The 25,248-nt window shown below is 37.4% G+C and overlaps 5 protein-coding genes across 6 annotated transcripts; 4 read left to right on the top strand and 1 right to left on the bottom strand.

Annotated features, from left to right (window-relative positions):
- Nucleotides 1-231: 231 nt before the first annotated feature.
- On the bottom strand, nt 232-6,213 carry LOC106139368 (uncharacterized). Of its 2 annotated transcripts, none has more exons than XM_013340803.2 (5): nt 5,868-6,213; nt 4,492-4,662; nt 3,017-3,188; nt 2,266-2,406; nt 232-1,483 (listed from the first exon to the last, which is right to left on the bottom strand). In XM_013340803.2, the coding sequence occupies exons 1-5, from the start codon at nt 6,081-6,083 to the stop codon at nt 270-272; spliced, it is 1,914 nt and encodes a 637-aa protein (XP_013196257.2). In that variant the 5' UTR covers nt 6,084-6,213; the 3' UTR covers nt 232-269. The 2 variants fall into 2 exon arrangements, with proteins under 2 accessions (XP_013196257.2, XP_013196256.2); XM_013340802.2 differs by having other exon boundaries at nt 232-1,486; nt 5,868-6,212.
- A 455-nt stretch (nt 6,214-6,668) lies between these two features.
- Nucleotides 6,669-8,782, top strand: LOC106139369 (RNA pseudouridylate synthase domain-containing protein 1-like). Its single transcript, XM_013340804.2, has 5 exons — nt 6,669-6,813; nt 7,219-7,456; nt 7,800-7,964; nt 8,120-8,237; nt 8,549-8,782. Exons 1-5 carry the CDS (start codon nt 6,721-6,723, stop codon nt 8,751-8,753), a joined length of 819 nt encoding a protein of 272 aa, XP_013196258.1. The 5' UTR covers nt 6,669-6,720; the 3' UTR covers nt 8,754-8,782.
- Nucleotides 8,783-8,990: 208 nt separating this feature from the next.
- On the top strand, nt 8,991-16,281 carry LOC106139366 (uncharacterized). Its single transcript, XM_013340800.2, has 6 exons — nt 8,991-9,965; nt 10,849-11,022; nt 12,088-12,195; nt 12,796-12,815; nt 13,572-14,160; nt 14,751-16,281. Exons 1-6 carry the CDS (start codon nt 9,816-9,818, stop codon nt 15,054-15,056), a joined length of 1,347 nt encoding a protein of 448 aa, XP_013196254.1. The 5' UTR covers nt 8,991-9,815; the 3' UTR covers nt 15,057-16,281.
- Nucleotides 16,282-16,897: 616 nt separating this feature from the next.
- On the top strand, nt 16,898-19,040 carry LOC106139358 (uncharacterized). Its single transcript, XM_013340789.2, has 2 exons — nt 16,898-17,251; nt 17,674-19,040. Exons 1-2 carry the CDS (start codon nt 17,233-17,235, stop codon nt 18,987-18,989), a joined length of 1,335 nt encoding a protein of 444 aa, XP_013196243.1. The 5' UTR covers nt 16,898-17,232; the 3' UTR covers nt 18,990-19,040.
- A 2,376-nt stretch (nt 19,041-21,416) lies between these two features.
- LOC106139363 (collagenase-like) lies at nt 21,417-23,890 on the top strand. Its single transcript, XM_060952285.1, has 5 exons — nt 21,417-21,629; nt 21,928-22,195; nt 22,572-22,667; nt 22,972-23,165; nt 23,702-23,890. The coding sequence occupies exons 1-5, from the start codon at nt 21,438-21,440 to the stop codon at nt 23,804-23,806; spliced, it is 855 nt and encodes a 284-aa protein (XP_060808268.1). The 5' UTR covers nt 21,417-21,437; the 3' UTR covers nt 23,807-23,890.
- Nucleotides 23,891-25,248: the final 1,358 nt, after the last annotated feature.

Here is a 25,248-nt window from a genome sequence, read left to right as displayed (position 1 = left end):
GAAGGTTCTCGTCATTATCTGCTGATTTCCACCACTCCGGGCGGTTCCTCCTTCACCTCCTATGCAGGTAGGTTAAACGAGGTATCCATAATAGGTATGTTCATCATCATATAATAGAACAGATTATTTATTTTGTTCTATCGTAAAGTAATTATATCAAGCGTGCATTGTGTAAGGAAGGGATATAAAGTAATAATTTCGTAATAATTTAATAATCTTACATTACAAAACTTTCTTACATCATATATTTTTTTTAATAGACCGGCAACCTAATTGCCACTTTTTTCAACACTGGCAACATTCTCACTATCTTTGCTCTTCTTCTTTTTTTTCTTTTTCTTTTTATTTGGATCTTTTTGTTTGTTCATATCGTTATATTTAAGCAATCTCTTGTACATTTTGAGCAATTGTTTTGCATCTTTCTTCATTTCCTTCGTCACTACACTGTCTTTTTGTTTCTCTACGTCAGTTTCCTGATTTTTTTCTTCTGTATTTACTTCAGGTTCTTTCACAGGATCGACATATTTTGTAGAGCCATGTAAAGTATTGTACTGTTCTATAGAACCTTCTTCGAAATTACCTTCATCTTGTTTCTCGGCGGTCACCTCCTCTTGCGCAGCCTGAACTCCACTCTGTCGGACCTCTGTCTCACTCTCCTTGGTTTCAGCCACACTCACCTGCACATCTGAATCTTTAGATTTCGATTCTTCCAATTTCTTTTTGAGTTCTTTGTTCTTCTTTCTTAATGCATTCAATATATTTGACGTTGTCAAAACTTTCTTCACTTTTGTACTGTCTAGGTACCTGTCTTTCCATGATATTTGTTCCAAGTTTTCTTCCTCCGCCTTACTCTTCTCAACTAAAGCTTGTTCGTGCGCCTTAATTTCTTCTTCGGTAACAACTTCCACTCTCTCTATCTCGTCTATCTTCGCCGAGAGGGCTTCTATTTCTTTGGCTGTGGGCTCTTTCGACAACACCGCACCTTCTACTTCATAACACGAGGAGTCATCTGAATCATTATCACTACTACTACTTTCGGAATCTTCGGAGCTGTGGCTTGAAACTATTTCGTAAGTTTTACGATCTAAATCCTCCAACAGATCTAACTTCTCGCTATCGGACAATTGTATCATAATTTCGTCGTGGTCACTACCGTCTTTGTCTATGGTTTTCTTTTTATCTTTTTTCTTCTTTTTCTTTTTCGGTTTGTCTTTATTTCTGACATCTTTCACTGCAGGTTTGTTAGCTACAGTTACAACCTCATTAGTTTTATCAACTTTACTTTGTTCTATACAAGGAGATTCAGTACTGGCGGCGCTAGTCGTCGCTTGTTCATTATTGGCCGCTGGGTGAGACTTGGTTCGATTGAGTTTAATTTTCCTAGTCGTGGTCGACTGAGGCACCGTGATCACCAAATTGTTTATCCGCTTCGTTACTGTCTGCGAGCCGTCTGTTTTCTCAGTCTCCGTAGATGCGTTTTGTTCTTCTAGAACCAAAATAATTTGTTATCATTCAAAGATAGGGGATATATACATAAAACCGAGTACCGAATTACGTATAGCTATTTCAATTACGGTCACGTCTATATCCCTTGCGAGGTAGACAGAACCACGTTCATCTATTTGGCTTAATGATAGTACCTATTGAGATTCAAATAGCCTCAGGTTGCTAACCCATCGCCTAAAAAAAAAATCCCAAGTTTGTAAGCCTATCCCTTTGTCGCCTTTTACGACATCCATGGCAAAAGAGATGGAGTGGTCCTATTCTTTTTTGTATTGGTGCCGGGAACCACACGGCACTTATCAACAATTATCTTCATTTCAATCTGTGTACCAAATCAAATTCTGTTCATAAGTTTTTGTGTTTATTCGTTACAAACATACAAATCTTTTCTCTTTACAATTATGTGGATTATGATTTTGATCCTGAATCTGGTTAATTAGGTATGAAGTGACTCCCGACTATTATCCGTAAACCTTTGCAGGGGAATCAATATCGGATCACGGTATAAGGTGCACAAGATGAACGCCTTTGCTACATCATGAAGGAGATGGAGTAGTCTTATTCTATCTAGTTTTGTAAACTGCAGTGTAGTTTGTTCCGTTGCTTTTTCTACACTTGGAAGCGGCAGTAGATATTATGTGAATATACTTAGTTTAAAAAAATAAACAATTTTTTTTTTAATACTACTAGGACCTCAGGCACAAACAACAACACATTTCCATTAGTACAATGGACTAGTCATCGCACACAATCATCATTAACCTTTCTCCAGCTCAACCACTGAAGGTTTCTCGTCATCGCCGCTGCTGATTTCCACCACTTCGGGCGGTTCCTCCTTCACCAGCACTTCGTCGTCGGAGGACGCCTCGTGGCCAGACTCCGCGGCGGCGTCCGTTGCTTTCTCTGAAAAAAAAAAGATCGATTTTTTAATTTAAATATGTACAAGTAAGCTCTTTAATTTATTAGTATGGATGTGCTGTAATACGACAATTGAATAGACGATTTATCGAGGAAGGCATTAGGCTATATAACATCACATTACAATTATGAGCAAAGAAATAATAGAAAATGTGAAAAAAAAAAACGGGGAAAATGTGAATTTTTTTCCTTGGCGGTTTCAATAATGCCCAAAATAACTATTTTAAGCGGACGAAGTCGCGGGCACAGCTAGTGTCCAATAAAATATTTACAAACTAAACCAAAAGTTGAACACTTAAACAACATTTGAGCATTAAACCTCCTTCTCCTGAGTCGTTCACTCAGACAGAGTTGTGGTTTTATGACGATGCGTCTTCTTTGGATAATGTCAGCCCAAGCGATGCGCCTCCATTTGTTGAGCATTAAACCAGTTGTCTATCATTGGACTACTTAATCAACTTATTTCCACGCGGACGAAGTCGCGGGCACATCTCGCGACTCGTGTAACCGTAAGTAAGTAAATGCTTTATTGTTCACTAAAGGAGCACATTACAAATAAAACTAGTTTAACAAATAACAAGGGTCGCGGACTGACTGGCGGCGCGCTCCTGCTGCAGCTGCGCGCGGATGGCGCGCGCGCGCGCCTGCAGCTCCAGCAGCTCCAGCACCGTGAGCCCCGCGCGCGCCGCCCGCGAGCCCTCCCCGCCCTCCGCACCGGGGGACTGCGACCGCTTCTTCTTTTTGCTTTTGTCGCGGTGGCGGTGTTTCTGTTCCAATTCATTTCACTCCTTTCAAATATTTGTTATTATGTATAAATTTAGAGGGACAGTATCAAATAAATAGAAGTGTCAAACATACTTCACTAGGAAATCACATTCAAGAAGGCGGTGTTTCTGTTTTCAATTCATTTACTCCTTTCAAATATTTGTTAGGTATATTATGTATAAATTTATAGGAACAGTATCAAATAAATACAAGTGTCAAACATACTTCGCCAGCTGAGGCGTGGGAAATCACATTCAAGAGAATTCTTTTTGCTTTTGTCGCGGTGGCGGTGTTTCTGTTTTCAATTCATTTATTCTTTTAAAATATTTATAGAAAAGGGTATGTTACGTGCCGTGTGGTTCCCGGCATCAATAAAAAAAAGAATAGGACCACTCCATCTCGTTCCCAGGCTTATAAACTTGGGATTCTTCTTTTAGGCGATGGGCTAGCAACCTGTCACTATTTGAATCTCAATTCCATCATAAAGCCAAACAGCTGAAGGTGGCCATAAACGTCATGAATGAAAGCAGGTTGACTAAGCAGATATACAAGAAGAGTGTGGAGGGAAAGGTCGGAGAGGGAAGACCTAGACGAACGTATCTTGATTAAATTAAGGACGTCCTGGTAAAGGGTCAGGTCAAGAGTACCCGAAACTGCCGAGCTTGCATGAAGAAAGTTATGAATGTGGATGAAGCGAAGGAAGTATGCAGAGATTGTGGCAAGTGGAAAGATGTAGTCTCTACCTACCCCTCTGGGAAAGAGGCGTGATTTTATGTATGTAAATATTTGTAATGTATAAATTTATAGGGACAGTATCAAATGTAAGTGTCAATCATACTTTAGGAAATCACATTCAAGTCAAATATTATAAATGAAAACAATCTTATTAATTCAAATTATTACATTTGTCGCTGTAGGCATAAAACTATGTACCATTTTCTGTCTATCGACAGCGCCATCTAATTAATTTCCCAGAACTAATTAAGAGTGGAGATGCAACGTGGTATATATTCATCGCATTGTAGTTTCACCATTATGCGCTATATGGCGTTGTTATGTGATTTTATATTGAATGCATTTTAAGTAAGACCAAGCCAAAAACATTTGTGGAAACGGAATTCAAATCAGAGTAAATGTTTTCTTGTAACGTGAATGCTGATGGACAGACAGAAAGAAATCACAATTTTGGTTGGCTCTGTCCACCCTGCATAATATGTGTGTATGTATGGCCATTCTAATGTGAACCATCATCAACTTGGCGAAATTTACCCATTTCAAGTGCAGAATTCATGAGTTTTCAAATACCTTTTTACTTTTTTTGCTAGCTTGACTCAGAATCTCTTCATCAGAAGAGATGCTGTCCAATGAGATGGTCTCTAGGTGCTCAGGAGACGCCGACAAGCTTGACTCCGTGTCTGACGGGGGTTCAGCGCCGTCCAAAATGGCGCATAACCGCTTTGAGCTGATTCCAAGGAGCTGTAACAAAAATTTTAAATAACTTATAATGTGCTGCTGTTTGGAATTTACCACAAGCCCAATATTCTAAGTAGATAAGTACAACTTCTGTACTATCAAGCACAAGTTTAAATCTCATCTTGCTTACCACCAGGCAGATTGACTTCTAACATACTTTAATAATATCTTTTCTAATAAAATTTTCTAATAAAAAGAAAATGCCCTCCAATCAATATCCTCCTTTTTGAAGTCGGTTTTTTAAATTTCTAAAACCTTCTGATAAGTTTAACAAATAACAAACACTTTCTTAAAAACTGTATCATAATTGGTTTAGCGAAACATGAGATAATCATAGATAAACATACATAAATATACTATTTTTATTTTAAAAGAGCAATTTAAGCTATCTTTTTCAAAAGAGCAATTAAGCTGTCTAAAAGAAGAGATTTCCTTAGAGAATTTTTCAAAAATCTAAATATTTTAACATTACTTTCCCAATACATATTCGATAATATTATGCATATTAGGAAAAACTTAACTCTTTTAAAAAAGTAGGTGAATGTAATAGTAAATCACTGCGGAACAATTATAAGTTATTGATCCCAGTACATCTGCTAACTAAGGTGGGGAAATCTTTTCTGATTAATTGTATAAGTTTTTATAATAAATTACCAAAGTGTTCTTGAAATGAATAATAGAAAATTCAAAAAGGATTACATTTATGATAAGCATGTGTGGTCCGAGCTTGACATGGCCTCTTAAATGCCTGTGCATTGTTAACAAGGTGTTGACATGATTTGTACAGTATGTACATTTCTTTTTTTATCTTTATCTATTTGACGAAATTAATTGACATTTATTAATGTAGACAATGTGCATTCGTTCACAATTTAGATTTAAGAGATTATATTTGTAAATTGATGTCCAGTGAAAATGCTGCAGTGTTTGTTTCACCACTTCTACACATACGTTTTGGAAGCGGTAGTAGATATAATTAGATTTAAGTGATGTGACATCAATAAGTGACAGCTTATATCCAATTTTTAAAGTAAATTATACCATTAGGTTAAAGCTGTTTTGCGAAGAAAAGTGAAAAGATAGAAACAGGGAAAGGGAGAAGCGACATTAGGCCGCAAGAGATCCAGATGAAGAGCCACTCTTTCCTTTGAATAAATTTAGATAACCCTGAAAGTTTAACTACATATTTGAATTGAATATATCCATACCTCTTCAGTACATAATTCCTTTATATTATCCAAAGAGAGATGACTTATACAAGCCGGCGTCATGGCTTTCAGATCTTTAGGTTTCAAAGCAGAAAACACTTGGTGCATAAGTTCAACTCGATCGTGGATATAATAAGCTAAGTCATGATCTTCTTGTCCACGCGAGTAAGAGCTGGAGGGCTCGGGGTCCTCTCGTTTAATTCTGTGTCTTCTCATTACATAAATTTCCTATTAAATTCACAAGGAATCATATATTGTAAACTGCTTGCATGAAACAACACAGCGATTACTTTCATAAATTTAAAAGATACTTGTGTACTGGTTATTTATATGCACAAAAATGATTTTTAATTTAGTAGCATTACATGGGATATTTGATTGATTTAGAATTGTCAAATTAGTCTTGGCAATGATGAAAAAAAAGGTGCGTTCTCAAAACTGAAAAGTGAAGTTTCATCTATAAAATAAGATAGCATTTTGTTTTTAAAATGTCAATCTATCTATTAATATAAAAAATATCCTTCCATATTATCAGTAAAAAATTTACGTTGCAGTGCTATGTTAAATTAAATTTACCACACATTGTGTCACGACAAAATGCCATTAGAAGAGGTCCTCGGTGTTTGTATAGAAAAAGCTTTCCAAACGGCGTTAGAATCTCTTTTGTTGCATTTTTGTCCAAGAGTTACCAATATCCTAAATAAATCCGAATCAGATGTTACTAAACAGTACACGTTATATTTGAAGAAATCATTTTTTTGGTATTCTTGACTAAATTTGTGTTGAATTGACTAAATGGCTATTTTTAAGTAAACCATTGAACGCATCCATTAATTAGTTGTGCATTTGGAGAATGGCAGTCGAAAAGTTATACGAAAGTGATAATTATATTATAGTTAATAAGCCATATGATATGTATATTAATTCAGATGATGAAAATGAAAAGGTAAGTGCAGTAGGTAATTGTTATTGTTTATCCAGTAGACACTGGAATTCTGTAATTAAAGGTTAGCTGCGTAACTAAATAAACAGTGTAGTGATGTATATATCATGAAATGTTTAGAAATATAAGTCGACTCACCGTTAGTAATCGACTATCTGCATTATGTGGAAAAACAGTTCAGTCATAGAAATTTGTCCGAGTTCAGTATTATTTATGGATAATTTTAAATTAATTTGTGCTCATTTTTGTCATATATATGTACCTACCTAAAACAGTTACGGGAGTTAGATCCATGTATATGATTTGAAGTTCTCATTTAGATTCCTTTTAAACGTATTTTATTATCTTTTTCTACGCTGTGTATATTGTCTATGTTTCGGCAATTGTATACTAATGATTGTATTATAGAATACGGTGACGTTTCACATAGCACAGCACGATTCCCATTTATCTACCTCATCTCACCCCCTGCACTTTGTCCAACGACTCGACTATGCAACAAGTGGAGTACTTTGTATTGCTAAAAACAAAAGTGCTGCTGCACGTGCTGGGAAGTTGTTTGAAGGACGACATACGAATAAATATTATTTAGCTGTTTTGAGAGGACATGTTTCCTTCGAATTAGGAGATGTAAATTATGATGTTGGTAAGTAAAAAATATTGCTCGTTACAAAAATTTCATGGATTATTAGGTTCTGTTCATCAAAATTTAAAATTTAGAATCTTGAAAGGCAATATGACTTATTGTCACTAATTCAAACATAGATCTTATTGGAGTGATGGAAATAGAGAAAAGATAAGGCATATTGCCTATTAATGTTATTGCTTTTTTGTTATCGCCCTTCTTAGTGAAGAACCGAGGACTTATATGATCCCGAGTGGGTTGTGATCTGACCATTGTTTGAGACAATTTTGCTCGGTTGAATAGCAATAGTTATCATGAAACTTTCTAAGAATGTTTAAAATACCTTAACGTATATCTGTTCAAGGAGTTGACCCTCTCACCGCCCATTCTAGCCATCGGATGCTGGCAGTGACCAAGAAATCTAGTCGTAATGACCAGTCGCGTGCAGCTCAGACAAGGGTGCTGGTGCTGGAGACTGGATATTATGGCTCAGACCCTGCGACAGTTGTACTTCTAAAGCCCATCACTGGTATTTTTTTTTAATTTCTAAAACCTTAGATTTTCAATTCTGCTAAATTTGAAGAACTAACAATTTAAGTTAGTGTGTGATTTTTTTCAGAGACCCTTTTTGGTAATTTATAGATTGAAAGAATTAGTTTGTTTATAAAGTGTCGAACATTGCAGGTCGTCGTCACCAGCTAAGAGTACATTGCCAATCGATAGGACACACCATACTCGGTGACTACACTTACAGCGACAAACGAGATAGTGCGCCTCATAGGATGTTCCTGCATGCTGTCAGGTGAGTTTAAGGTTGACTGTGAGAACCGCTTGGTCGATAGAAGAATAACAATTTCAAGATTTGCATAGTGTTAGATTCTTTTGCTCTTCTCGCGGGCAGAACCGCGGGCGAAAACTAGTCTTATGCCTCTAAATTGCTTAAATCTTAAATTTCCTTTGAATAATAGTGTGCAATAATATGCCAACTGAATGAAAATGGTTCTAGATCGCGAGGGAATCTACTTTTTAAGCATGCATCTTTAAATTATGTTTGACAATGGTTCGCGATGATGGCGGTAACTTATTGAAATGTTTTTTTTTTCATATTCATAGATTGGTTCTTCCCCTTCCCGCCGAGCCGCTCGATATCCAAACTTCAGAACCATTCTTTGTAGACAAGCGCTTCCAGACCCAGTGGAGGTCCGAGGATATATTCAATAAGTACCGCACAAAGGAGGCTCTCCGAGCTACTTGTGACGTCATAGATCGTCCCTACGTGATCGGCGTCAAGTACCAATCCTATAGTGCCAATGATTAGTCTACGAAATTATATTCCGTCTTTATTTATTGGTTTTGTATTATTTTTCACACGACACCATATTTCATGATAAAATAGAACAGGAATTATATTTCAGCACGATTTTTTTCTGATAATTCTAGCAATCTATAGCACTTTGCGTACTTTAGGAAAGCTTCTGAAATATACATTGTATTGCCCAATCGATAAGAAATTTTTTATCCATTCATTCATATATTCACATCTCTGTCCGTTGCGGGGTAGACAGAGTCAGCAGTTTTAAAAGACTGACAGGCCACCTTCAGCTGATAGGCTTAATAATCTCAATTCTAGATTCAAATAGTGACAGGTGGCTAGCCCATCGCCTAAAAGTAGAATTCCAAGTTTATAAGCCTAACCTTTAGTCGCCTTTTACGACACCCATGGGAAAGAAATGAAGTGGCTCTTTCCTTTTTTATATTGGCGCCGGGAACCACACGGCACGTTTAGAATTTTATGGGCTCCAAATGCGTTACGGTTGACGGTGCTCCCGGGAATACGCAAAGATTAGAGGAATTAAGTTTTAGTGTATGTATCCATTGTAAGAAATGGACCTGTAAACGAGCTATAAAAATTGCAACATGATGGCAATTAATTTACGAGGAAAATGTGATATTGTCGACAATATTGTTGATATAGTTCAGTTAATTTGCAACTACACCCTAGTTGCTTGTCGTGAAAGAAGCTCGTTTAGAGGCATCTTTAGGAACATTAGAAAAATATCCAATTTCTAAAAACAAACAAGGAAAATAATAGTCGATTTCAATTAAATATAGCGTTATCGATGTATGCCGATTAATTATTAGTGGATTTGTTGAAATAATTGCATTGAAATCACTACGCTGCGGTTATATGTCACTGTCTTAAATTTGACAGCTATCATTTTCCGAACAAAACAAAAACCAGGCGAACTTTTTTGGTTTAATTTGTTGATATCGAAAGTATCTAGGTTTTTAAATTATAAGAAGCGATGTTTCCTACTAAAAAGTTACGTTAAATTGTGAGGGAGTGATATTGTCTTGTTTGATTCTTTTTGAAGTTCAAATGGCTGACCTACAAGAGTTTATTGAAGACATAACTACTAAGGAGAAAAACTTCTGTGCTGTCTGTTTTAGGACAGAAAATGATCGCAAATTAGTTGAACCTATTCACCTATCAAATTTTATCAAACTAACCTCCTTGGAACCGTTTTCGGTGAGTTAGACAAATCATGTATTTTGGTTTTTTATATATACCTATCTTAACTAAATCAGCAATATTTGCCAACCTTCTTGTTACAATGCCTCTCGTGAATGCCTAGGAATTTAGCTTTTTTGTATTATTCTTTATTTGATTTGTTAATCTTAATTTTATCCAATATTCTTTATTGTGCCATGTGGTTCCTGGCACCAATACAAAAAAGAATAGGACCACTCCATCTCTTTCCCATAAATGTCGTAAAAGGCGACTAAGGGATAGGCTCATAAAATTGCGATCCTTTTTTAGGCGATGGGTTTAGCAACCTGTCACTATTTGGATCTCAATTCCATCATTAAGTCGAGCAGCTGAACGTGGCCATTCAGTCTTTTTGGGACTATTGGCTCTGTCTTCCCCGTAAGGGATATAGACGTGACTATATGTATGAATTCTTTATTTAGGCGATGGGTTCGCAAACTGCCACTATTTGAACTTCAATGTCATTGTATTAAGCTATACAGCTGAAAGTGGCCTTTCGGTCTTTGCGAGACTGTTAGCTGTGTCTTCTCCGTAAGGGTTAGGCATGCAAATGTTACTCTTTCACGCCTAAGCCACTAAACGATTTTGATAAAATTCACAACAGAAATAATAGAATTGACCCTTGACCCTCAAGGAATATCATTGGCTACTTATCTTTTCTATGGCAAAAAAGGAATCATTCAGGCAACTGAATGTGAACCTAATCTGATCCAATACAGATTATGTTCCACTGCAAAGGTTGTGGTGATCAGGCCCACCTGAGAGGGAGTTGCTTCGTGTAAAACCCCATCCAATCTTTTCACGATGGTTGGCTCTGTCTACCCCATAAGGGATAAAGACGTGATAATAATTATGATTTCAGAGGAAAGAGTACGTCTGCATATTCTGTGAAAACCAAGCGTCTGTGGCGTTGAAACTTTACAACACACTGAGCTACGCGCGCCACGTGACAGACGTGCTGTATTCACTCATTGACAAGAAGGTCATGACGCCAAAGAGTATCGCCTACCTGCTGCCCACTAAGATACGGAGTAAGGTAGATGAACAAATCTATATTTTATATCAATACTAGCTGACACGGCAAACGCTGTTTCGCAAAAAAAATAATTGTATACAATTATAAAAAAAATGTTAATGGTGGACAACCCTTAACACTTAGGGGTATGAAAAATAGATGTTAGCCAATACGCCACCTACTGAATATCCATGCAAAATTTGGTTAAAATCAGTAAAGCCGTTTCAGAGGAGTATGGAGACAAACATTGTGTCACGAGAATTTTATATATAAGATTATACATATTAAAACTTTCATTACTGAGTGACTGATGGATAACGCCCAGCCCACACCGCTGGGTTTAGGGACTTGAAATGTGGCATGTAGGTTCCTAATGATGTCTAGACGATTTTCCAAAATTATTATTAAAACTGTTCCGATTAGAAAGCCATTTTCTCTGACGTATTAGGCTTGGTCTAACTTACAAACTGTTAAGTATATACATATAACTTTTCTTAATGATAAAAAGGCCTGCCTCCAATCACCATCCCTTTTTTTTTAACTTGGTCAAATATCTAAAACCTTCACTTAAGTGTAACAAAAACTTTCTTAACATAACATATCATTTGTATTGCATTTTAGTAAACTTTGACGGCGAAAGAAGTCGCGGGCAAAACCTTTTTAAAAAATAAATGGTTTCTCAACAGAACTGATCCTGCTCCACTCGTCAATTATTAATTTATACCTACATACATACTTGTGGTTCCCGGCATCAATACAAAAAATAATAGGACCACTCCATCTCTTTCCCAAGGATGTCGTAAAAGGCGACTAAGGGATAGGCTTACAAACTTGGGATTCTTTTTTAAGGCGATGGGCTAGCAACCTGTTACTATTTGAATCTTAATTCTATCATTAAGCCAAATAGCTGTATGTGGCTATTCAGTCTTTTCAAGACTATTGACTCTGTCTACCACGCAAGGGATATAGACGTGACCATATGTATGTATGTATGTTTATTTTATCTAATTACACAGTCCACCTTTTCACAACACAATCTTTCAATCAAAGTCAATTGTTAATTTAATATCTCGCACTCTGTTCCAGCACTTAGGTCCGGTGTCCATCAAACGCAAGAAGCTGCTGTCGTCGCTGCGCAGATACCAGGCGCTCGCGCAAACCGCCGTGCTCATTGTGGACGCGACGGGCGTGGGGGTGCGTAGCGGACAATGAATGAATCGAACGAGACGAATGAATGAATGTGCCGTGTGCTTCCCAGCACTTTATAATACTTATTGTGAAGTTGACGTTGTTGAAGAAAATGCTGCAGTGCAGTTTGTTACCGCTTCTTCTGCACTGACGCCTTGGAAGCGGCAGTAAACTTAGTTTTAAGTAATTTATTTGACGTCAACCAATGTTGTTAAACCATACGTTTTGACAATTATTAAGCGATAATTATATAGTATCCTATAGTAATGAATAAAAATTTTGAAATTTGAATTTTTTAGAATAGGATCCCTTCATGAGATAGACTCACGGATGTCGTAAAAGGCGGTTAAGGGATGGGCGAATAAACTTGTAATTCTTCTTTAAGGCGATGGGCTAGCAACATTGTCACTATGTATTTGAATTCTCATTCAAATATCCAAATACCCTCATTAGCCATATAGTGTGGCCTTTTATCGTCTCTAGGCTGTCGTCTCTGTCTGCCCCGTTAGGGATAAAGACGTAATTATATGTATGTTTAAGTTAGATAGATAAATCATTTATTTGTTCATCTGAAGCACATGATAATAATTCTACCTTTTGTTTCAGGAACTGCAAAACATAAACAAGTAAGTCATCAATTATGTTTTAACGTAACTATCGCCCGTGGCTTCACTCGCGTAAGTTGTAGTCCATCTTAATATTCCTGTGTGTATGAACTTCAGATCAGGACCTCACCATCTTTTTCTCGTCAAAGGCGACTAAGGCTTAGTCTACACGCGGGTCTAGTAGTAGAGAAGAAAAAAACATAGCATGTGCAGCTGCTTTTTGTGCAGATTGTAAAAGTCAGTCAAGGGAAAGGGTAATAAAATTAAGATTATTATTTAGGCGAAGGGCTAGCAACCTATTGTCCGCGACTTCGTCTGCTTTTAATTTTAACTAATTATGTTAATCCAATGTTTCTAATCTAATATAACTGCGAAAATCATTAAAATCTGTTCAGTACTTTCTGCGTAAAAAGGGTAACAGACACACATACTTCGCCACGAACTTTCTCATTTCTAATACCAGTTATATTGTTGTTGATATATGTATTGTGTCGTATTATGCCGTGTGGTTCCCGGCACCAATACAAAAAAGAATAGGACCACTCCATCTCTTTCCCATGGATGTCGTAAAAGGCGACTAAGGGATAGGCTTACAAACGGATGGGCTAGCAACCTATCACTATTTGAATCTCAATTCTATCATTGAGCCAAATAGCTGAACGTGGCCATTCTGTCTTTTCAACACTGTTGGCTCCGTCTACCCCGCAAGGGATATAGACGTGACCATGTGTATGTATGTGTGTATATGTATTGACATTCAAGTTTCCTTTTTTTCAGTAACGAGACCATAACAATTGAAGAAGAGGCGACGCCGCGCGCTGGTGTACCGAGACTGGTTCCTATAAACAATCTCTTACACGTCCCATCGCAACAGCCCGTGGACAATGTCTTGTTGTACCCAATGAGCATGATCAATGGAAATAAAATACTGTTTCTGTCGAACAATTTCTACCATGCAAACAACAGTAACCTACCAATTTTACTACCAGATGGTAGGATAGTGGCAACACCGCAGAGTGGCGGCGGCCAACTGATACTTCAAGATGCCCGCGTGAGTTCCCTGGTGAATGTGAACGCGGAGGATATTTTATCACCGGATAGAAAGAAGGCCACTAGTGATGTAGATAATGTGAAAAAGACAAAATTCGTTCCAAAAATCGATGTGAGAAACGAGGTGACTGATGATTTTGCTCAAGTAACCAAAGTCAACAGTGGGAGTGCAATGGCAGACAGTGATATGTGCAAGATAACGAATTTGAGAAGTTTGAAAGACAAGGGAGGGCTTGAGACGCCGTCAGTACTAAAAAGAGCGGATCCCAGTATAGATTGGGAAGATAAAATACCAATGGACGTTATATCTTTTATGGTGAGTTACATACGTACATATTACATAAAATATATATATATAATAAAACAGTAAAAATATTTTGTCTGTACATTTAGTATTTTTGACTGAAATGGATAGAGGGACACTTAAAATGAATAATAGAAAGCAAAAATATATTTTTTTAATTTCTTGTCTGTCTGTCTGTCTGTCTTTATGTATTATCACGATTATCTCCGAAAGTACTGAACCGATTTACTTAAAACTTCCACCAATTGCTTTGTTTTAACTCAGAAGAACATTTAAAGTTTGTTTCATCAAAATCGGTTCACTAAATAAAAAGTTATCGACATTTGAATGAACTCAAGGCATGTAATCACGTCTATTAACCTTGCGGGGAAGACAGAGCCAACGGTCTTGAAAAGACTGAAAGGCCACGTTCAGCTGCATAGTCCAATGATGGAACTGAGATTGAAATAGTGTCAGGTTACTAGTTTATCGCTTACAATAAGAATATCAAGTTCATGAGCTCCCTTAGTCGTCTTTTACGCCATCCGTGGAGTGGTCCTATTGTAAAGCGCCGGTACCACCACACGGTAATTGTATTCATGTAACATGACATTATATTTTAGGACGCGAACGACCCAAACGCCTCGGATATCAATAAGGCGTTCAACAGAAAGTCGGCACGTACTCACATACACACACACGCACAAGGTTCCCCGCCCCAACTCGCTGCCCGCACGGTGCCAGCGAATGTAGAACAAAAGCAGGTGGACGCGAACGCTATTCTACAAAAGTTGGAATCGCGGCCGGAGAGCAATTTCAATGTTTTTCAGCAAACGCTAGATTTACTGGAGCCGAGGAAGAGGGGGCCGAGGATGTCGTGCTCGAGGAAACGGAAATGTGAGGACGACGATGACGTCATTATACTTTAAGTGTTTGTGCAAAAAGTGCAGTGAATATTGCAGTGAAACCAGAAATATAGCAGACTAAAGTGAAATATAAACCGACCTATTTTAGAAGATGTAAAATAATAAAGAATCCATATATCCATATAGAATGGCTACTTAACGTAGTTGGGTTATACTATCTTTTTAACTCAAAAAAAGTTACCAGTAATTTTTTTTTATTATGCATTATGTCCGCCAGTACACACACATTGGTAACAAAAAAAGATACTACGAATTAGTTTTTCATCTCGTTCTAAGAGCGAAAGAGTTGAAAAGAGTCAGAATTTTCAATATAAGGAACATTGAAAATTCTAACTTTGTCATAATTCAAAATGTCCCCGAATGACGTTTCTGTTGATTAATGCCAGTGAGAAAGAAACAGAACTTTTCAATATAACTTCTTAAGTCCCTTCTTAGGTCTCTGAATTGCGCAAATTGAAAAATTTTTGGGTCGTGTTTCCCGTCTTAAGTTTGCGAGTCTCGAATGTGTCGTTTGTGTGGTGGTTTCCCCTGTTAAGAAAGGTCACAGAGGTTAGACGGAATGAGACCTTAATTCCTGATCTGACCATTATCGTAATCATAGTACCCTGGGCACTCCAGGGAAGCCACAACCGAGACAAATGCCAGGGGAATGAAATATTTTCATTCTTCTCGTAGTGTTTCAGTATATTGCTTGTGTCTACGGGGTCAACTGAGTGTAAATATAGCACGACAATAAATTTCTATTAACTATAATAATGAGTTATTATTTAAAAATGTATAAAGCTAGCTGTAAAGCAAGATGTTAATCTGATTTAATTAAGTACGCTATGTAAGTTTAAATTAGCTTTAAGTTTACAATTTTAATTTTAATTAAGTTAACCTGTATATATAAAAAGTAATACTTATATAGTAAATAATAACAAATAAAAAATAATAATAAAAATATAAAAGGATATCTTTATATACCTATATGATTTTGTTTTTGGAGATTTCAAAGTAAAGAAAATATGTATCTAGTTCTTCTTTGGCTCTGTCACGCGATTAATTGTGGACAGCGTCATCCGCATGTTTCACTTTATGAAATAGTGACTGATTGACAAACCTGGGATTGTAATTCCCAGTAGTCCCATCTACATGTCCTTCCCTAGACCACATTGCTAATGTGGTTGCTAATGTGGTCTAGGGAAGGATTCTTCAAAATTCATTCCCTGAATAAATGTTTTTATGAGAAAAACAGTTTGTTTTTCATTTCAAACTTCATATTTTCTGCCTACAGCTTCACTCGCGGGGCAATTCCGTATGTTCTTCTCCGTACTCCACACTAAGTTTGTGAAAAATTCCTGTGGTAAAACCGTGAAGAACAAACGTTGTTTTTCTGAAATCAACCCCTAATGGGGCTAAGGGGAGTTGAAAATCAATACGAGTAACATCACTACCAACTTTCATATACCCATATTAGTTGGTATTTCAATTCGTGTGGAAGCCAAGCTCTGGACTATAGCTAGATTTACAATTGCATGTTCCTTCTACCCCCGTAGCAATGCACGCGCGACGCCGTTATTATCGCGTGAAAAACTATCCCTGTCTCATTTCTCGTCATTATAAAAAGCGAACCAGCGATAGTTTTCGTTGCATACTACGGGGCTGGTGTTAGTTCCAGTTACATCCTCACCTGTCTGGAGAGGAGCCCGGGGCCTCATGGCCATGTTCTTGGATTGGGTGAGTCAGGTTTTTACACGAAGCGACTCCCATTTGACTGTAATCTTTGCAGGGGATCCTAACTCATATTGGATCATGGTTGCACATTCAGGCAAATGAATGTATTTGTAAATAGGTATGTAGGTTTTCTCAAGATGTTATTCCTCACTGTAAGAGCATGGGTTTCCACTCGAACTAATGTACTTATATAACTCAGAGAAGAGTTATTGTACACGGCCGGGGTAGGGTTGAAACTTGTGCCCCATACGCATTAATTATGCATTACTTATAGCTGATCACCTTAACCGTTCGACCACTGACGCTCTAATTCGATTGTCCAGATTTACATTACAATTTCGTGAGCCAAGTTAATTAACTTGATTGACTATTATAATCAGCGCTTGTCTAACGGATCGGCCACGGTTTGTAATCAACCTTACGTTTATAAGCCGAGAGACCGAGAACTCCTGTACTTGGCGACATGTGGTCCAAATTCTTGGGTAAGTTTTCCTTTCAAACAAATTATTAGAAATAAGCTGCTGCTTAGAGAATTACCTACCTAATATCACAGCATAACATTTTAACCAAAATTATCTACATAGTCTTTTGCCTTTAATTCACCGTAAAAATATTATCACGTCTTAATCCCTTAACAGCTTAGGGTAAACAGCGCCGGCAGTCACAAGACTCGAATGCGATTTCAGATATAGTGACTTAGAGACAGGTTGCTAGCACATCGTCTACAAGAAGTTTAAAAGTCTCCCTCGATTGACGTTTGCAATCTGCTCGGCTATCAATTACCTATAGGGTTTCCATTTATAAATCAAGGCAAGCCCTGTGATTTTCTTATTAGATTTTATTTTTTCACTATCAAAACAAGACCTATAGTTTCATAAGAATCTAATAAATTGTTTTTCTTCAGTAGCGCTGGTCATCGCCACACTATGCGCCCGTACCAGCTCTCTACCTTCGGACCACAGGCGCTTTTACGAACTACGGCGTTCAGGAGACCATTCTCCCCTGCGTTCAGGCCTCCAAACAGAGGCCCAACTCGCCGCGGACTACCCCAAACTTGCTGAGCAACTCTCTCAAATCCTCCGGCCATATTTCACTTCAGATGAGAATTCTGAAGAAACTCCAAATGATCTCAAAAAAATATCTGGTAAAAACAGCGTAGAAATACTTCCTCTACATCCTAGCTCAATCGAAAAGCATAAAGCACCACTAGCACTTATTCTCACATCACCTAAACGACGTGGGAAATATTTCTACAATAAGAAAAATAAACATGGATACGTGGTAGCCAATGTGGAAATATCAAGCAATAACAGCGATGAAGATGATAATGATAAAGATCAAAGCAAAGAAGAGTTGATCAGACCAGATTCATTAGAAGTAAGTAATAATTTTCCAGATATTTTTTTAGAGACAAATCCTCTAATTGGAACTACCAGCGAAATTGATAGTGATTCAACAGATGCCGATGTCATCACGTACGAGCAAACTACAGGTGATCAAGGGGATGAAGACGAATCAAATATGAGTGATGATGGTGACAATAGTCAGGAAGATTATTCATCAGATCAAGATTATTTGTCATCTAACGAGACACTTGTCGAGTATAAACCAGAAGAAGTATTTGAAGACATTAACAGTAATTATGGAGACGATGCGGTTGAATCAAATGTCGGAAATGAAGGTTATATGAATGATTTGGATGAAAGTAGCAGTGATAATTTCGCAAGTAGCGAGAAAGCTAAAGTATCACATAATCATTATATATCATTATTTGGAGGTAACGCAGATTTAGTAAACAGTAAGTCGAAATACCACATGTTACATGACCATAGCTTGGATGATGAGTTGAAAGTATTATTTGATGACAGTGATCGGGATAAGAGTGAGGTAGAGGGGTCAGACAGTACAGAAATGTTTGAAGACAAAGATGTTAATGATACAGGTGACGTAGAAGACAATAATGAAAATTTTGTACAAAGTAAAAATGAAACAAAAGCTTCAAAAATAACTAACGATAAAGCCATTCTTGCTGACGAAAAAATGACAGAAAGTGAAGATAATGGAACAGATAAATATTTTGTTCTGAATTTGGGAGAAGATACTCAAACAAAGGGAGTTGAAAAGCAAGGCTTGAATTGTCCGATCGCGCTCAAAAAGCTTTTAAGCGAATATCGGAAGACTCGCAAATATTACAATTTGTCGTTCTTGTTTGAAAGATAAGACTAACCAGCTAGCCAGTGATAAGATTCCGACATAAAGTAAATACCTAATTCCGAAAATTGAAATGAAAGGTACAGTATTACCACTTTTATAGTTAGACCGATGTACCTGCTGAAATTTACATTTTGGTTGTTATTCCTTCGGGTTTTTATTCGGTTGATTCGGCCATTATTGCCGAGGAAATTTTAAAACGTGGTAGTACTGTACTTGTACGTACATTCGTGTGTAATAAGACCCAATTTTAACTCTAGTTTACCAAAATTATGTTATTTTAGGTCAATGTTTTTAGTTGTAGACATTATGTATAGTATAAGTAAATGCATATTAAAAAATGTAAAAAAAAGACAGGAGGAAGCTGGGAAACTGAATACAAATAAGTACATAAATGATATATGTATGCTTGATTTTGCATTTCATTTATCTAACTATGAGATAATCATTATCCTTAATGCGTTAGTTAGGAGAGAGTCAAGACTTAATATAGGTCGTCTGTATACCTTCACTAAAGGTAAATAGAGGTGGCGGCGTGGATTTTTATTTATTATGCTACAACTACATTAACTTAAAACTATTTCAAGACACATGTTGAGAAAAAAATTCGTGTAAGGGATGACTTAGAGAATAATTGGTAGATTCGGGAAGCAATTTGTTAAAATGTTAATGTTGTCCAAAGCAACTTATGATAAGAGCTTGGAAAATAGGAGTTTCGATCTGAGGAACGGGCAAGTCACCAAAAGTGGTCTGTGGCCCGAAATTTCGTTAAAATACAATAAGTAAACAGTTTTCGCAATACGTTACCTACAGATGATATGATAATAACAATATTATCAGCTGTACGTAACAATTAAGTGCTTTTGAATCACACGTAACGGTGTAACGATAGATAATTATTTGGGTGATTAATTATCACATTAGTTGGATTAACTTATTAAAATCTTAATCAATTAAAATTATAAAGAATTAGTCTGGGGAAACCCAATAAACATCGTATTGTTTAACATGGATGGCTCAACGCTTTTGAATCATTATCATATCTTCTTAGTGCAACTTTTTAAGTTTGAAATAAGTACAAATTGAGTTCAGGGGTCGCCGCTCGTAATTTCAAGATAAACGATAAAGAATGTACAACTATGTATGTACCCAATAACGTTTTACAACAATATATTTGCTTTTACTCGCAGCTTCCTTGGCGCGAATTTAGCGCCATCTACAAACGCGAATTTAGATTAATTGATGAGCCACTTACACCATTTATTTCTATTAAAGTAGATACTCCAAGACCTACACGCGCGAATTTGGCGCCAGCTACAAAAGAATCGGGTTTTTTGCAAAATTCCACGGGAACCTTAATTTTTACCGGGATGAAGGACATACCTTCTCCAGACTCCAATTTCATCATTATCCAACTGGTAGTTTTTCCAAAATACAAAATATCTTAATTACAATTTTTGGATGCGGCATCTCTAGCTCTCTAGATTTCTAGTAACACATACATTTGATCACGTGTTTATCCCTTACGGGATAGGCAGACCCCAATTTATTTATTACGTATGCACAAAAGTTGACAATTATTTAACATCTAGAAATATTCAACAATTATCAGATCTGACGTGATAAAATATATCCTGTTATTGCATGATTTATAATTATGTCACAAAAAATATGTTGGAAATTTATACTAAGAAAACCAAAAGGGTATCAAAATCAATCTATTATAAGACATGATAAATTATGTGATAAATAAATAAATTCTACATCTTAACAAATTAACGATCTACAAATAGAAATCAACAAAAATATCAATCAAATTCTTCGTATTGTATCATGTTTCCAAACTAGATGTTGCCCGCGTCTCCGCCCGCGTGGTCTTTATCGCGTTATCTTTAAAAACTATAATTATCCAGATCTATAAAAGGCTTACAGATAATTGTTTAGTTTATACTATTCTCGTGCCTATTTTATAAACAATGAAATTTAACCACAAAACAATATTTTTTTTAATGTTTTCAGAATTAATTGCCATACGCAAATTTACGTGGATTATTTTTAAATTTTCATTTGGCGTATGTTATTCCTAACGGTCTAATTTATCAACCTACCTGGGCTATGTTTAGTACCTAGGTTTTGAGTTTATTTATTACATACAATATACTTGTACCCTTTTTTACTTACTAGTATTCCTTTGGATGTGGATTTTGCCACTTTTGAATACCTATTTCAAAAATCGATTGTACAGTTGAATTGTGTAAAGATCATTAAAAAAATACTTTAAAACAGACAGACGGACAAATATTTCTATTCCAAGAAACAAATTCAAAAAACTCGAAGATTAGACGGAGATTATACTCATGAGATTAATTAATTGATTATTAATACTGATAAATCTGTAATCTATGCAGTGCCCTGTATAAAAGCTGTTGTAGAAGTAAGTCCCGGTATTCTACAGTCATGAAGCTGTTGGTAGTGTTCGTTGCTCTGGTGGCGGCCGTTCTGGCTGAAGAGGCGATCTTCCAGGACTACCACCAGGAGATCGGTATAGAACTAGCCGCTAAGATCAAGGCTCGCGAGGAAGCTGCCGACTTCGATGGCTCCAGGATCACAGGAGGAAACGCTGCTGCCCTCGGCTCTCACCCACACTTGGTAAGAAAGAATACGAGACTATCTATATATATCTGACTTTGATTTATGAGATTTGTGTGTTATCTATACATATAAATAACTACATTATAGTACAACTATACATAGGACTCACTAGATAGTATTAAGTTTTACTTGACTAGGATTCTTAAAGAAATATTCATTCATAGTTGATGAGGATGCAAACATCACTTGCATTGATGACGGATATTAGAGAATAGAGGTAGTGTTTAACTGACTAAGTAAACCAAATAAAATCAGAATCGGATCCTAACACAATAAATGAATCTTCATGTTACAGGGTGGTCTAGTCATCACACTTAACAATGGCTTCACCTCCGTCTGCGGCTCCTCCCTCCTCTCCAACACGCGCGCCGTCACCGCCGCCCACTGCTGGAGACACGGCAACAGCCAAGCTCTCCAGTTCGTCGTGGTCCTCGGCTCCACCCTCCTCTTCTCCGGCGGAGTCCGCGTCCCCACCTCCAACGTGGAAGTCCACGCCAACTACAACCAGAACAACTTGAACAATGATATTGCTGTCATCAACCTCAGCTGGGTTACTTACACCAGTGAGTGCTTTCACCACATTCATAGTCTAATCAAACATATTAGCTGTTTATTATTGAAAATAATTAGTAACATTTATGATGACGAAGGAAGAGCTGATACGAGTTCGGGAACATTCTTATACCAACCTAAGTTGTACCTGAATCGATTCAAACACAAGTTCAAGCCAAATTGTAGAAAAGACAGTAAAATGGGAGAATTCCTTTATTCACTTAATGCAATTAACATTCAATTTTAGCCTATAAATTCAAGATACCTGATCTAGGAGGACAGGACTGTTAGTGAGATCACTTGTGTAAATATTTTGCTACACTTGATGATCTGCCTTAGCTTGAAATACGTATCGTTTTCAGCGTCTAATCCCATTTCTTTTGACAGACGTCATTCAGCCCATCAGCCTGCCTACTTCTCAAGTGAACAACAACTTCGCCGGCACCTGGGCCTGGGCTGCCGGCTTCGGCGCCACCGGAGACAGTGAGTATTCCTGAATAGAATTTATGGTTTGGTGAAGACTTTCATCGTGCAAAATTTCTGTGATGTGTTTTGGTTATCAAATTTTTTCGAACACTTTGCCGGAGTCTTTAATTTAGAAAGAGTTTTTTCTGACATTAATCTGGTTAAATCCTCACCTCTCTCGAGAGGAGAGCGGGGCGCGTCTTTTGATATCATGCCAATATTAAGTAGAGAAAATGGGCATTTTAATAAGAACTTTCCCTGTTAGTCAGCATGTACTACCTTTATGCTACAAGAATCTTGATAACGGTTTTTTTCTCCACAGACAACCCCATCACCAACAACCAGTTCCTGAGCGAGGTCTCCCTGCAAGTGATCACCAACGCTGTGTGCGCCTCCACTTACGGCAACTCTGTGGTCGCCAGCTCCGTCATCTGCGTGAGCGGCCAGGGCCGCAGCACCTGCGGCGGGGACTCCGGCGGCCCCCTGTGGGTGTGGGTCGGCAGCGAGCGCAACCTGGTTAGTATTACTTAATAGGGGTTTTGTTATATAGGCCTCTTGACAATTACATGTTTTGCTACCTGGGCGATTAGCTAGTTAGGCAGAGACATTACTTAGACTTTCTGATCGGAAGGGATTTGTGTAAACTTTTGCGGTTTTTAACTTTGGTGGAATATTGACGCCCCTGCACTTTTCAGATTCCCTTTAGTGTTGCAGTTAAAATTCCTCTTGTTTACCTGTCAACATTTTTGACTCTCGTTAGTGGTAGATTAGCTATTCCACAGTTAATCGCAATCCACATGTTTAGGACATGTGTCTCTTAATCTTAATTTATTCTGTTTAACCACTTACTTGCTACATAGGTCAAGAATTTCCAGAATCAGGCCACTTGTACGTGGCCGTTTTTATTGTAGAAGTTTTGATCAACATTAGTCACACCATACCACCTCCCTAGAAAACAAATGCCGGCGGTGTGTGGGCTTCGCGAACATGTGTTTCGTTGTGATGCTTTAGTTTCTGAAATTATTCTGTTCTAATTCATAATTTTCTTTTAGATTGGTATCACCTCCTTCGGCCACGTGAGCGGCTGCCAGAACGGCTTCCCCGCCGGGTTCGTCAGAGTGACCTCCTTCATCTCTTGGCTCCAGGCCCGTCTGTGAACGCACCAGATTCATAGATAAAATTCACTACCAGATTAATGGCATTTATAATTTAAGCTCTACTAATAAATGATTCATAGCTAATTTGCTTTTTATTTTGGAAACAACTAAATATGTTCAGCACTGTTTATTGAACTCACAAAATATACATACACATTTCTTGAAGTATGAGCACAGAGAATAGAATAGAATAAAATAGATTTATTTTCAAAATTGGATACAAGGTATCACTTATTGACGTCACATCACTTAAATCTAATTATAACTACTACCGCTTCCAAAGCGCATGTGTAGAAGAAGCGGCGGAACAAACTACACTGCAGCATTTTCATCGGAGAAAGATTTGTAGGCGTCGTGAAGAAAACTGCGGCTATGTAAATTGCACTGTATTATCGCAACACATTATGTATATTTACACATTTACAATATGCACTAATGAAATAACTTTTCGAATTAAAAGAACTTTAAATAATTATCAACAATAAGTTGAATTAAACAATAAACACAAACTTAAATATTGTTTGGCGCTAATAATCCATTTTTTGTTCCCTTTTTTTAATTTCATTTGTTTTCCAGTCAGTACTACCTACTAACCAATGAGGTTGTGTTTCATTTTAACTGCCTGTTTGACCTAAACGGTTTTTTCTTTAAATTAAGGGATATTGCCTTAACAATAGCAAAGCCCGTGATACTAATTTGATGATACATGATACTAATTCAAAAGAAGAATGAAAATAAAAAAAAACAAAAGAAGAATGAAAATAAAAAAAACATGCATTATTTAGGGATCGAACCTATGTAGAATGTAGATAGTTCGACTTGAAAACCGATCGCTTGCCAACCGAGCCATCGTGTAAAACAATCTTCTTCCTTCTGGCTTTTAGTCCCGGTTGCATCCTCACCACTCTGGAGAGGAGCCTGGGGTATGCCTTTGACCGTGGACCCTAAATTGGGTGAGTCAGGTTTTTACACGAAGCGACCACCACCATCTGACCTCCGCAACCTTTGCAGGTATACCTAACCCGTATTGGATCGATCATAGTTACACAGCAAGTTGCCTGAATGTGCAGGTTTCCTCACGATGTTTTCTCTCACCGTAAGAGCAACGGTTAGTATTCAAACTAATGTGCATAACTTTGCAAAACCCGTGCCTGTCTGCGGATCGCGGGCACCTTACTGCTTTGACCACCGAGCCTATTGCGAGTAAAACAATCGTGGCGCCGTAATTATCGATCTCTAGCGACCATTTAATATGGAAAAATGTTTTTGGGTTAAAATATGGGAAAAACGAATGTTCCCGGATGTGGGACCCTGCTAGATCGAATTTTTACTCCCCGTACATATGCACCTATTTTATATTTAAACTAGCTGTGCCCGCGACTTCGTCCGCGTGGAATAGTTATTTTGGGCATCATTGAAGCCCTCAAGGATGAATAATTTTC

Source organism: Amyelois transitella, chromosome 28 (assembly GCF_032362555.1).
Source record: "Amyelois transitella isolate CPQ chromosome 28, ilAmyTran1.1, whole genome shotgun sequence".
Classification (NCBI taxonomy): Eukaryota; Metazoa; Arthropoda; class Insecta; order Lepidoptera; family Pyralidae; genus Amyelois; species Amyelois transitella.
The sequence above is the reverse complement of the archived record's forward strand: the minus strand, read 5'-3'. Positions and strand labels throughout refer to the sequence as shown.